Source organism: Lepisma saccharinum, chromosome 20 (assembly GCF_977018435.1).
Source record: "Lepisma saccharinum chromosome 20, izLepSacc3.1, whole genome shotgun sequence".
Lineage (NCBI taxonomy): Eukaryota > Metazoa > Arthropoda > Insecta > Zygentoma > Lepismatidae > Lepisma > Lepisma saccharinum.
The window spans coordinates 43,281,786-43,295,755 of record NC_139248.1 but is presented as its reverse complement, the minus strand read 5'-3'; the positions used below and the strand labels follow the sequence as shown (position 1 = coordinate 43,295,755).

The 13,970-nt window shown below is 36.7% G+C and overlaps 1 protein-coding gene across 1 annotated transcript in view; it reads right to left on the bottom strand.

Moving 5' to 3' along the window:
* Positions 1-6,580: 6,580 nt before the first annotated feature.
* LOC146003250 (protein lin-54 homolog) overlaps positions 6,581-13,970 on the bottom strand; it is a 106,366-nt gene continuing 98,976 nt past the window's right edge. Inside the window, exon 12 of the mRNA XM_083141431.1 lies at positions 6,581-8,143. Within this exon, the coding sequence (XP_082997557.1) occupies positions 8,115-8,143 (29 nt within the window). The 3' untranslated portion in view covers positions 6,581-8,114. The remainder of the gene's footprint in view (positions 8,144-13,970) is intronic.

The window sequence follows — 13,970 nt, the reverse complement described above, 5'->3', positions numbered from 1 at the left end:
ACATATTAATACCCACACGAATTATACTTTCTGTTTCACTGGTGCATATTTTTATCATACTAACAATCTTCTTAGGTATTCCAAACTCTACTAATATATTATATAATTTATCTCTTTTGACCGAATCATATGCTTTTTTGAAATCAATGAATAGCTGATGGACATTTTGATTATATTCCCACTTTTTTTCAAGTGTCTGTCTGATGTGAAAAATTTGATCTGTAGTTGATCTGTTACGTTTAAATCCACACTGATAATCACCTATAATTTCATTAGCATATGGGGTTAGTCTTGTTAAAAGAATGTTAGATAATATTTTATATGTTGTTGAGAGTAGAGAAATTCCACGGTAATTATTGCAGTTCATTTTATCACCTTTTTTAAACACAGGAACAATTATGGATTCTTTCCACTGTTGAGGGTTTCTTCTTTATTCCATATTAAACAAATTAATTTATGAATTTGACATATTAATGAATTTCCACCATATTTAATTAACTCAGCTGGTATTAAATCAATGCCTGGTGCTTTGTTATTCTTTAGCCTTTTAATAGCATCTTTAACTTCAGTCAAGTTAGGTTCTGGAACTAAAGGTTCTGCTGTGTGGACTTCATTTACTTCTGATTTATCTCCTACATGAACATTTAAAAGGTCATTAAAGTAGTTCTTCCATCTATTTAGAATATCCCTTGGGTCAGCTAGAAAATTACCGTCTTTATCTTTTATCAAGTTTACTTTAGGTTGCCACCCCTTTCTAAACTCATTTACACCTTTATATAAATCTCTGATATTTTTATTTTTGCTGTTTGTTTCAATTTCGTTAATTTTGCTTTTCAAATAATCTCTTTTTTTACTTCTAAATGTGCGGTTAACTTCTCGCTTTATTCTATTATAATTGTTTAGATTTGTATCATCAGAGTTATTTAACCACCTAAGTCTTATTTCTATTAGATTATGACATTCATTATCAAACCATGGCTTACTTTTTCTCGGTTTATGGTATCCTATACTTTCTTTAGCTGCTGATTCTATTGCATTACGTATATGCTCCCAATTCTTATTTACGTCTGTTTCACTTCAATAAATATGATTATTATTATTATTATTAGAACAATACACAGTTAATTGCACAATATTATATAACAAACAATTATTAGTATCCGAGATATAATAGATCTCGTTGTAAACTGTAACTTGAAGTGTAAATATGCTAACTTGTTATGTTCTGTTATTCTACAGCTTATGTATTTTATTCATGTAACTTTGTACTTTTGTATTTGACTTAGTGCTGTATTATGTTTTATACTGTGCTCAACACTTAAAATAAATGATTATTATTATATTTTAAGTAATGAAAGTAAACAATTGAAAATGATAAATACAAGGCTATATCTCTACAGGTACTATCAGCTGAATCACTCTCATGAAGTACATCTGTAGGTTCAGTTTATCATGTTTTATAATGCACATTATTTCATAAAATATATTGCTGTACCTGGTCACCCAATAGTTAATGCCATGTGTTATATATATATATATCAATATATCATTTTAAACCGTAGAATTCAGATGCAAGCAAAATCTGATAATTGATACACTTGTCATTGAAAGAAAAGAGAGCATTCATGAAAGTCTTTGAACATGAAAAGTCTTATTGGAAATGTTGCATTAACAAACAAGTCTGTCCTCGGAAAAGGAATATGTTGAGGGGCTCTGCGATTTATAAAGTTAAAAATAACTTCTTTACTATGTGATTACTAATTACTAGGGCTCGGAAGTTGAGGAAAAATCCTTTTTTTCCCTAGTGTCCGAAGACGAGGCTCAACATAATATATGTTCATTTTGGGTCATTGTAGGCCAGAAAAAGGTGGGTTTTATTTGTCCTTTTTTTTTTTTTTTACCTTTTTGGGCGTTTTTTGGCTTATTGGTTCTTTTTTAGCCCTTTTTTTTAGGTCTTAACGGCTTTTTTTTTGCAACTTCACCTTCTTTCGACTACGTTTTTACTGCCCATTCTCAATTCGAATCATCATCAGTACATCACCTCTTAAACATCCTTTCTGTAGTAAAGAAATAAAAAAAGGAAATAAATAAATAAATATATTTGAACCATCCCTGAAACGAGAGAAAAACTTTTTGGACGGCTGAAATAACCCTAGTGAGGTTAGGCCAAATATGATTTTTCAAATTATGTTAATCTAAAAACTATATAATGTCTGAAAGAAGATGCATTTCATTCATGTAGTTTTTTTCGCACTGTCTGTTCCATACCACCAGAATTTTGAATGTTTTATTCATTAAATATGTAATTAAAACTGAAGTTATTTGGATCACATTTATACGTCCTTTTTTCCATGTTTAGGTCCTTTTTTGATTTTTAATAGGTCTTTTTTTTTGCCAATTTATAGGTCTTAAACTTCCGAGCCCTACTGATTACTATAGTAAAGGAATATCGCATTGTTTTGGGGAGAGGGAGAGAAAGACAGACATAGAATTGGGCATCTCAAATGAAACTAAACTCCTTACTTTTTTTTACCACGGATATTATTTTCATTATTTTAATGGTAGTTCTACACAGTGGCAGCTCAAGGGGTAGAGCCACCATGCCATGGCACTACCCTCAGAAGAAACGCATACCTCACCAAGTATTGTTACATGAATACATTGATAGTTTACAGACAAGGAGATTCGAATCTTGCAATCGGTCAAGCTGACGTGACGACCGCCCCAACCTCCTCACTGCATCGCCAGCTGTTTCGTTCGTACCCTCGCGAGGCAACAGTCCGTGCTGCCCAAGAGCTGGCCTAACCAAGTTGACACGTGTAGAGGGTTGAAGAAGTCTCAGCGAGGAACATTTCCACCATGAGCCGAGAACAAAGTGGCAGGGGGCGGGGTTAGCCCATAAGAAACCGTGCCAGTCTTCGCCTGGCACGGTGAGAGAACTTCCGCAGTGTTAACACAGTTGCCACCTTTAGAGAAAAGTCGCTTAATACGACTGATTTGTAAGACCCGTTGGGGAAGAGAAGTAATTTCTGCCTACGTTTGGAGAAATGAACCTAGTACTTTTCCAAAGTTAAATGATCATTTTTGATAATAGATAGATGCACCAAGATCAAGAGGGCCATTCAGACTTTTTTAAAAATATAAAAGTAAAAAAAATCCTATGGTGATGCGAGTTTCCTTTGGCATTTCGACAATTTCTTTTCATAACAAAGATATTTTTGCCATCCAGTTAGAATACGTGTGCATGGAGGAGGAGAAGGTGATAGGATTTGTTTTTCCTTTCCTCTTGAAATTATTATATTTTTAGGGAAGTGTCCTGTAGTGTATAAAGATAGGTTAGTGAGTGAAGATGAATCGGATTAGTACGTTATTACTTAAACACACGTTGTTTTCCACGTTACCAAACATCTTGGCCAGCACCGAAACTGCAAGGGGAGGGGGTGGCGTTGCAGATTTTTTTTTATTTTATTTTTATCATAGTTCTCATTGAGAAGACACCTTTGGCACCCCCCAGTGCGCACACCTATGGTTGTAAGAAGTATTTACAGCATTTACAAACTGGCCAAGACAAGAATTTCCAACAAATGCAGATTGAAATTCAAGATTGTTCATTCTAAAATGTCCCTATAGTGTTTCGAGTGTCGTACAGTACCAATAACCGTGAATCGTAAGATACATAAGACATGTTGATGAAATCGATGAATGGAGAAATGCAAACATAGTGTGTGTGCCACCTTGTTTCAAATACAGACTGTTAATTGTTTATTTAGAAATTGCTAATCGAGTCCTTCACATAATACGGGGGTAAACCCCTTACTGAAAAGAATGAATGGTAAAAGCTCTTGAATATAATGAAAAACATTGTATAAACATTAATTAATTCGCACATTAAAACTAATACATAAGAACTAAAATCAAATAATCCATACTCATGTAAAGCATCGAGCTGTACAGGGTGCTTGGAATGTACAATGACAAAACACAAGACAACCCAAAACCCCACAGACGAATATTCTTGTGCTGCCTCTGTGACCTAGTATCTTTAGTGATGGACACACGATCTCCCTCTCGGAGGATCCAGATATGAGTTCCGACATGGATATAGGTGTCACTACATCACGTGTCCATTCCAAGCACCCAATACAGCTCAGTGTTAGACTTAAGTATGGATAATGTATAATTAGCAAAATTAAAAAAGAAGCAAAAACCCGGGTACCAATCAAATTCTTAGTTCATTCTGCATAATATTTACCTAGGCTAAAGGAGGACATTTTGGCAAAATATCACTGAAAAGTAATAAACAACATTGTATGTATTGTTATGAAGCACAAAGTTCTAAAATTTCATCCCTATTCTATGTTAGTTTACCACAAGAAAAATCACATAACTGATAGGGAAAATGTACGTGTAAGAAGATTTCTAAATAGGGTTTCCAACTCATTATCAAGTCAATAATTCTGCAGCTATTTTTTCAAACATAGAGAGCTGTTTTATCAAAATCTATATTTGTAATTCTTATTAGTAGAACGAATGTAACATTATTATTTTTTGTTATTTTGGATACCATATCGAAATTAGAAGATGACTGGTATATAAAATAGTGATGATGAAAGGGGCATATCAAATTACCTGTCTTAGTATATCAATACAGATCTAACTAAATAACTTTTGTGTGTTGACCCAGGCCGGAAGCTCAGAGTTGACAACATCAAGAAACCCTACTCCATCCCTTCTACACTCAGTTTCAGTTATAACTTTTTGGCCAAGTTATGGCAGACAGTTAATTATATTTCTATATATTTGCCACATTTCAAGTATCAATTTTTTTTCATTACATGGCACATTTTCAAAGCAGTTTGATGCATCGTCCCTCTAAAGGCCAGGAGCTGCAGCCCTTAGGCCCATAATCCTGATCTAATATTTATCATATTCTGCACCTCCCATAAAGCCTCCTAAGCCTACTGGCTGCTTAAGCATACAAGTGGGCATTAGATCACAGTTTTTGTTTCAAAAGCTGTGGAAATTCCTTTCGCTTTCCAATGATAATTGTAAGGAACTTCAAATAAAAGCTTAAATTAATTCTATTGAACTTATTATTTACTCCGACTTTCGTAAACTTATTCACTAAATCAGTGTTTCGGCAAAGGACAACAAAGCTTTTTATTGAATGATAATATGTGAATTTTTCTGTAATATAGATAATATTCACAAGTAAAACATACATGGAGTGAATACCATAATAAACTTATTTATTGAACCATTTACATTTTCCCAAGTGTGTATATTTATTGAATTTGATTCGGTGGGCACAACAATTTTAGGTGGGCCGCCGTCCCTGTTGCACAGTCACCTGTTAAGTGACATATATCATGTCTACTGTTGCCACAATGAAATGTGTGACCCACAATAACTTTTGATTAAGGAATGGAACTGAAACTTACCATGAAATTTAAAAAAAAATCATGACCTTTAAGGTGAGGTGTGACAATTTCGCACCAAGCATGCATTTATTTCAATATCGTCGGAATCCATGCATAATTTGAGAGTATGAATTTCTCCCCATGTTGCAGGTGGAAGCGGTTTTTAAAGTTGATTATTAAGCTAGATACTGTGTTTGAAAAATATGATGAATAAGTATTTACAGAATCCCATGTATTCCGTGTGGAGAAACATCTTCAAATTCAAGTTGCGGCTAAACAAATGGGAGTTTAGACTCTTTCTAGCGCAAATATAATCTTCAATGGATCCTCTGCCTGATCAAATGGTTTTTTCCTGCCATCGGAAGTTTGATATTCTCAAGAAAACAAATAAAATTAGTTCCCCATAAGTGTAATGCATTTCTCCTTACCTCTTATGGCCGTTCTGGCAGTTGCAAAACCTGATGCACATAAAACAGCTAAATTTCATCTTCAATTGAGCTAAAGAAGCTAGAGTTAGGAAGGCTGGATAAAGTGCCTCCCATGGTAATTTTGGTTGTCAAAAGGGGAGAGGGGGTGCTACCATTACTGGTAACTTTAAAGTGATGAAAATCTATTCTTTGTTTTCACCGTGTAGATCTGGGAGCATCACCATCTCAATAATCCACTGATGGTCGTATGAAATCGAAAATGATGGATTATAGGATAACAATATTGTCATCTTCAAAATGTATACTCATGGGAAAATTTGGTCTATGTGGGCCAGGAGGCGGATGACACAGTTCACAGCCAAACAAGTGCACAAAAGAGCCAGATTTGGACCCAAAATAGAGCTCCCAGCTGCCTCGGAGAAAAGACCTCAGTGAAATTGTCACTCTTTACCTTAAAATGATACCAGAAACCTGATTATATTTGATGTCACAAGCAAATGTGTCACTTATGCACTGCCTGAAGTTCATTAGGAAGTTACAGTAATGTGAAAACAAAATGTCGACCAGCAAGAATTTTTCGTGGCAGAATTTTTTTTTTTAGTTCTTGACATGCTATTAGTAACATTATAATCTTTTGCTTTGCTTTTCAAAATAATTTATACCTTTGAAAATATAATTTGTCCTTACTAAAACATACACATATTCGCTAACACCAAAAACAAAACTATGTTCATTGTTCAATCAGCATTTATTACCTTAAAATGAATGTTTTTTTCAGGTATACTGTTTTTCACATAGCTTCATATAATGATATCAAATTTCCAGTTCTGTCAAATATTTATATTTAAAAAGTCATCATTCAAATTTATGAATAAATAAAACCAAATAGACAATCAAAATACCAATATTAAAGCTTATTACAATACAAACTAGGTGTAGATATTTTTTAAACTTTTTCCAATAAAGATATCTAAATTCGGAGTTAAAAATTCACAACAAAAAATTGGTAGGGATACCAAACCCTTCTGTTCACATTATCTTTAATGGAAAGTATATTTCTGAACTCCAACTTAAAAATTATTCACGCATGATACAATAACCTAACGCCATCACACACTCTTGAGTATTACACCCTTACAAATGCATACAATTTGATTTAGTAGTATTGCAATTTTTTTTACATATGTTACAGTATATTGTTTCAATATATGTGTGAAAGTAAACATCTTGATTTAAAAATCTTGCAAATAAAATGCAAAGAATAATATTTTCAAAACCGATCTTTAGACACACACACATTATTTATTAGGGCAATAAAATTTTATTTTAAATCTGATTAATGCACCATTACTATTGCTCTTCTTTTAAACAAAAACTCTTGATAATCTGCAGCTGTTCTCCTATAATTCTCTCTATTTACAGCACCTATCATCCTTTTATTTTCTTTTACATACTATGTTGTACAAGTTATTTTCAAAAACAATATACTTTTGGTTCTACAAAAATTATAGCTTCAGTGCAGCACTATTAATCTATCTATACATACAAGTATTTCTTTACTCAATAGTTTCTCTCTGTACAAAACATATTGAAAAAACTGCGAATTACATCCAGCAATACTACACATGAACAATAAGCAACAGCTTAAAATTCACTCTGCTACAGAAGATTCATCTTTTGAAAGATTGTGTGCATGTGTTTATATACAAAAATATCCCTAGGATCAGGATAAGGACTAGAGAACATGTGCCCTATAAGCAATACACTGTTTCAATAATGTTAAAAGTTTTCACATTTTTATATTTAAAATTTTATTAATACATTTCACTGTCTTATAAGCACACTATGTGTACATAGAAATATGCACAAACCCAATCTTTCCTCCTTTCTCGCACACATACATACATACATACATGCACTATCATCAATTGTCAGAAAGGAAAACAGAATTTTATTTTCTTGATTTCAAGAAATTTTAAAGATTCTAATAAAATGTACAACAATATGTAATATATATGTATCAGCAGCCTTCTTAGTTACAAATATACATTGCAATGAAACTGTATTAGCTTAACTAATACTTATTATTACTCTGAGTCACATCATACATCATGCAACACATTCTTTGGATTTAAAAGAATATACATAAATATATGTTACTGTAATATACAGTACTTAACGTTCACTGTGCAGCAAACAAAATAAGGTCCATATATATATGAATTTTACCATCATGATATGATCAACAGATAAAAATCTACTACAATCAACAGCCTGTAACTGGAGCACTGGATGCTGCAAAGAAAAATACAAAAGAAGGTTACACTCGGCGATCTGTGCACAAGAGAAATCTTCAATGAAACAGACTAGTCAAGAAATAAACATACAAGTAAGAAAAATGTATTTCTTTAAAGGCACGTGCTTAAATTACATATTTCACTGTTAGTTCAATTCACAGACCAATAAATTAGGAGTTTCAGCTACCTTCAGAAAATAAATGCTCTGATGAACAAGTCAATTTTGCTGGTGAAAAGGGTATGCATGTATTAAAAATTTAACAAGCAATATAGAAGGGGAATTACTGCATTTGTACGTGGCACGACTGTAATCTGGCACAGTTCCAGTGCTTTGAAGGCAGTCCTTTACACAGCACCAGGAGAAAGATAGCAGTTTTAATAGTTTCTCGCCGGTTGCAAGGTAAGTAATCATATTTGTGCATGCTCAGAACTGTACGCTGGCAGAGATCCACTGGCAATTGTGAGGTGTAAGGATCCCATCATGAGCGACAGTATTAGACAATTCATGAAGGCCGATCCAATGTGTATGACCCCTCACAACTGAGTGCTTGTGGGATCATCTTCACTTCAAGCGAGAGCGCTTCGACCAACAACACCCCTCCTCCACATACAGCTGAAGTGGTTTCAGTCTTTGGCAGCATACACATTTTAGTGACATGACAAATGCCTGGACAACGGTGGTGAATATGTCGAAAAGCATGCATGTAACTGGAGCTAATTCAATAAATGGCGATTACCAATGATGTTCTTTATGGCTAATCAGAACTTACTTTCTGGACACCCCTCATATAAAGCTCAAGTGTAATAAATTCCATAACAATATATAAGAAGCGAAAATTTGATAGATCTGAACACCAACTACTGAGAAAAGTGATTTTTTTTTAGCACTGAATGATTCAAGTAATTATTACATTAAAATATATACCAATTTATTATTATTTTATTCCATAATATTGGACATTGACATGCCTCAGTTTCAGACTAATAAGCATCTCTTGCAAGAATGGGGCAGATAGTGATGACTTGTAGTGTTACGTGTAGCAGAAAACAGGCTGGGAACATAAACTTGTCAAATTTTTACCCATGCAGATTCTGTTTCACTATTATTCACTACATTTGTTCGGTTCTTCTTGATTTCGAAGAACAGTTAAGTGTCATTGTAAATGGTATACATACATATACAGAAGGTTGTTCGGGATCTCTGGTGACGATTTTGAAAGCCGCTGGCAGCATTGTTATCAACTCCAGTCCGTCCAAACGGTGCATGCTGAGTCACGTCAGTACCGAGACCGCGTGTGCAGTGTTGGGCCATTTACCTACAACGATGCCGAAGAAAATTGAACCATACTGGGAGGGCTACATAACAGCCCTTTCCGATGCTAAATATAGCTATTCAGCAATCAAAGGAATGTGCAAGAAGCGTGGTTTTGTGATATCGAAGAACGGGATCGGTATTGAACAAAAAAAAAAGGCAAAGGCCGACTGGGCCTAATTCCACAGGGGAAGAAACAGGCAAATCCACGAGCAGCTACAAGTTGTACACCGGACATAATGAGAAAAGTGAAGGCCCTTGTGTCAGGTGGTAACCCTGCCCCCCAAAAGAAGTATCGCACGTAAGTTGGGAACGTCTGTGTCAACAGTGAACACCATAATCAAGAAGGACCTGCAACTAGAAATGCGGCATAAGCGGTGAGTTCACAAGCTGTTGCCTCGTCACATTGTGGAACGTCGCACGAATGCTAGAAAGCTCTATGAGACCTATCATGCAGGGGAGAGATGGAAAAATGTGGTGACATTAGACGAAGCATATATCTACCTTAGTGACCGTCACAAACCCCACGTGATTTACTACCGCCCTCGTGACAAAAACAATTATCAAACATTGTATCGAGAATGCCAGGAAAGTTTTCCACAGGGTTTCATGATCATCGCTGGATACTGCTATAATGGCAAGCTAGCAATTCGCCGTGTAGCTAATAATGTGAAGGTGAACTCCACGTACTATCAGGATGAGGTTTTAACACCCATTTATAACATAGATATCCCTGCACTGTATGGGGAGGGGGGGGGGGGCAAAAACCAGGTCTGGGTGCACCAAGATAAAGCATCCAGCCATACCTCCCGTTTGACTTGTTTGTTCTTACAGCGAATGGAGGTGGAAACTGGCATCCATGCAATTCCTTACAGCGACATTCCGGTCAAGGTGTCAGATGGGTCACCCATGGACTTCTGTGCATTTGGACTCCTAAAATGGGCCTTAGGAAAGAGACGTCCATGCACTCTCAATGGCCTCTGGAAAGCCTGTCAGGAGGAGTGGGAAAAGTTGGACATGATAACTCTTCGGAAAAGTCTGTTGCAATGGAAATTACGTTGTCGGGCTATAGCACGGAATGCTGGTTTTCCAATTGAGCATGATCGTTGGTGGCGACATGGGTTTTCATGAACTTATCACCCTTCCAACATTGTCCTCAGAGATCCCGAATGACCTTCTGTGTGTATATATAGAATAAAAGAAAGGAAGACCAAAAGGGCTAAACAGAAAAGCAAAGAAGGAGAAAGGAAACACTCACCAGACAGTGAAAAAATTAGAATTTTCGCAGACTTTGTCGCTGCATCTTCAGTATAAGGAGAAATATGGAACCGGAAGTAGGAGATCTGGTAGACTTGCCAGATCTCGATCGTAGAAGTAGTAGTGCGTAAAACGGAAAAAAACACTGTTCTGTCACCAGGCTCGTCGAAACTGTGAGTGGGTGGGCAAGGTACCCACCTGCACTCATCACCCAATATCATCCCCAGCTCAACAAAATCAGGCACACACTACACTCTCTTCTCCCCATTCTCCACAGTGATCCTGAAACCAAAAACGTATTTCCCGACACGTCCAGAATGGTTTTCAAATGCCCCCCCCCCAACCTCCCAAAACATCCTGGTCCACAATACTCCTCCACCACACACCCACAACTCGCCCTGCCCACAAATGCAACCACCCTAGGTGCAAAACCTGCCCCATCCTCATTACCTCACACCCTCCAGGTGCACACGGCCACTCGTAAATTTACCCACCATCCCAAAGGGACCTGCCATGCCTCAAACCTGATCTACATCCTCACCTGCAACATCTGTGGTGATTTTTACCTGGGGGAAACATCAATGGCCCCTCAATCTCCGCATCAATAACCACCGCTCCTCCACCCACAACCTGGACTTCACTGTCGCCCTCCACACCAACCACCACAACATCCGTTTCAACGACTGCTTCCGGGTAGCGATCATCAACACCTGCAACATCTGTGGTGATTTTTACTTGGGGGAAACATCAATGGCCCCTCAATCTCCGCATCAATAACCACCGCTCCTCCACCCACAACCTGGACTTCACTGTCGCCCTCCACACCAACCACCACAACATCCGTTTCAACGACTGCTTCCGGGTAGCGATCATCCATCTCCTACCCCAACCAACCAACACCTCTGTTCGCAAAAGATGGGAGAGGGCCTATATATCGGCCATGAGTGCAACCGCTCCACCTGGCCTGAACAAGGTCACCCAGTAATGCCCCCGCCTCACTCCACCCTCCCAACCCAACCCACACACTCACAGTTTTCGACGAGCTCGGTGATGAAACAGTGTTTTTTTTCGTTCTACGCACCACTTCTTCTTTGATGGGGACCTGGCAACTCTGCAGGGCCCCAACTTCCGGTTCAGTCTCTTTCGTCTCACACCGATGATGCTACTAAGTTGGCAAAAATTTTGAATATTTCCACTGTCCGGTGAGTGTTTCCTTTCTTTTTTATATATATATATATATATATATATGCGTGATTCTTGTTGGGACATTGCAGTCCGACTACATCCAACAAAAATCGCATCTGTGGATGGATCCATAAGAAGTGGATGTCATAGTAAAACATTTTGTTGCAGTGCAACATTAGTTGAATGGTGATACTATCCAACAAAAACTACATGCATCAATGGAGCCTAAATATTTGTTTTCACAAATTGTACCACTACACCTGAAAAAAAAATCAGGTTGCATAAAAGCTCTCATTTGTTCTCAAGTTCCTTTAAAATGTCCAACAAAATGACATTTCACGACATCCAACACCTGTTGGATGGCACCAGGGTGGTGGTGGTGCAGCCCCCCCCCCTCTCTCCAGGCAATAGTGCTCACATACAGATAACAAAAAATGATATTTCAGTGCATAATATCAAAGGCTTATCAAGTTAGTCTGCCCACCTGCAACTTTCTTCCCCCCATTGCATCACTTGCTTCTCGGATCATGGCTGTATCGGATGCATAGAAGTGGTCTAGAGGTTGACCATCAATGCTTAATAATAAAATTTACCATTCCCGTGCAGCACTTCATAACGACATGTTTAAAAGCAAATGCCTAGGAGAATCATTGCATCACATCAACTGTTCAACAAACAAAATTCCCAAACTTTTCCCAGTTTTGTTGCCACCCTGGTGATGCATGTCAGTGTACCCAATCCCATCCATCTCTGCTGTTGTGGAACATTGAATCCACTATTAATTTCACGTAGCATCCAAATGTCCACATGATTCAGAAAGAACTTGGAAATTTTGGGGATCCTACCAGGGATTGAACATAGAACTGACCACATCAAAGAAAAGTTCACTAATGATATAGTATGTCTGGAATACTGAAACGTGCGCTCATGTGCTTAGTAACGAGGGAACTGTGTTAGCCATTCTGCTCTCCTTGAGAAGATTACACCTCCTAATGGGAAAAGACATGAACCAGAAGCTCACCCAGCATAGAAAAAGTTTCTATGTGGATGGTGGCAGGCGTCAAAAAAAAAATAAAAAAAAATAGAATCATAAGTTAAGCGGAAAAGTTAGTAATTTGCCTCTGCATATTTATTAATGATTATACATTGTTTTCTCATTCCAGTCAAATCTATAAAATGAACAACAAACAGAACTGAAATTTCATTTGCAGTTTTTGAGAAATGAAGTGTTAAATGCTGTTTCTGTTTGGAACCAGCTGCCTATTAAAGGTTAAAAATACGTTCTTCTTAATATGAAGGAAAATGCACAATCTACGAAAACTTTATGATATTTTACTCTATTGGGACAATGAGGATAGGTGGACTGTATAATGCGGGAATATGTAAAATTCATAAATATAAAATCAAAGTCTCCCTACATTAAAAAAAAAATCCCGTTTTTTATGAAAAAGCGTTTCTTGTTGGTGGAGAAAAGATTTGGGAATAGAAACATCCTTAGAAATCGCGATTAATGACGAGGGTGGGGGAAAATTTGCCAAACCTCCTGTTCACACCAAAGAAGAAAAATTGCTAATCAAATGCCTTTTATGTAAAATATGGATTTTATGCATATGCATCATAATGGAGCTTAAAATAAATGGCAAAAACCACCATAAAACCTTTTTCTTCTGCCGTGCCAATTCCCTACTTAAACATCATTCATTTTTGCTCGCAACTATTCCATTTGGAAATTTATGGCAAGCTGTTTCTAGGAGCATCATCATAAAACACTTGAAATTCTATTTTCAGTAATTGTCGAAATTTGGACATAAGTTTTTTATTAAACTAATAACAGAATGCAGCAGAGTGTCATTCTTCAAACTGTTTCTCAGTTATGACAATTTTTATCCGAAGGCAAATGGTATTACATGAAATATTGATATACATTAATTGATTTATGTAAAGAAATAGCAAGGGATCAAATCATGCCTACACATGGCAACTCTTGAATAACTTTTGAATGGGAGATTCTGGGGTGTGAAGAAACAAAACAATGATTTGTTCATGTTTGGAAAAATAACAATTTATGGGA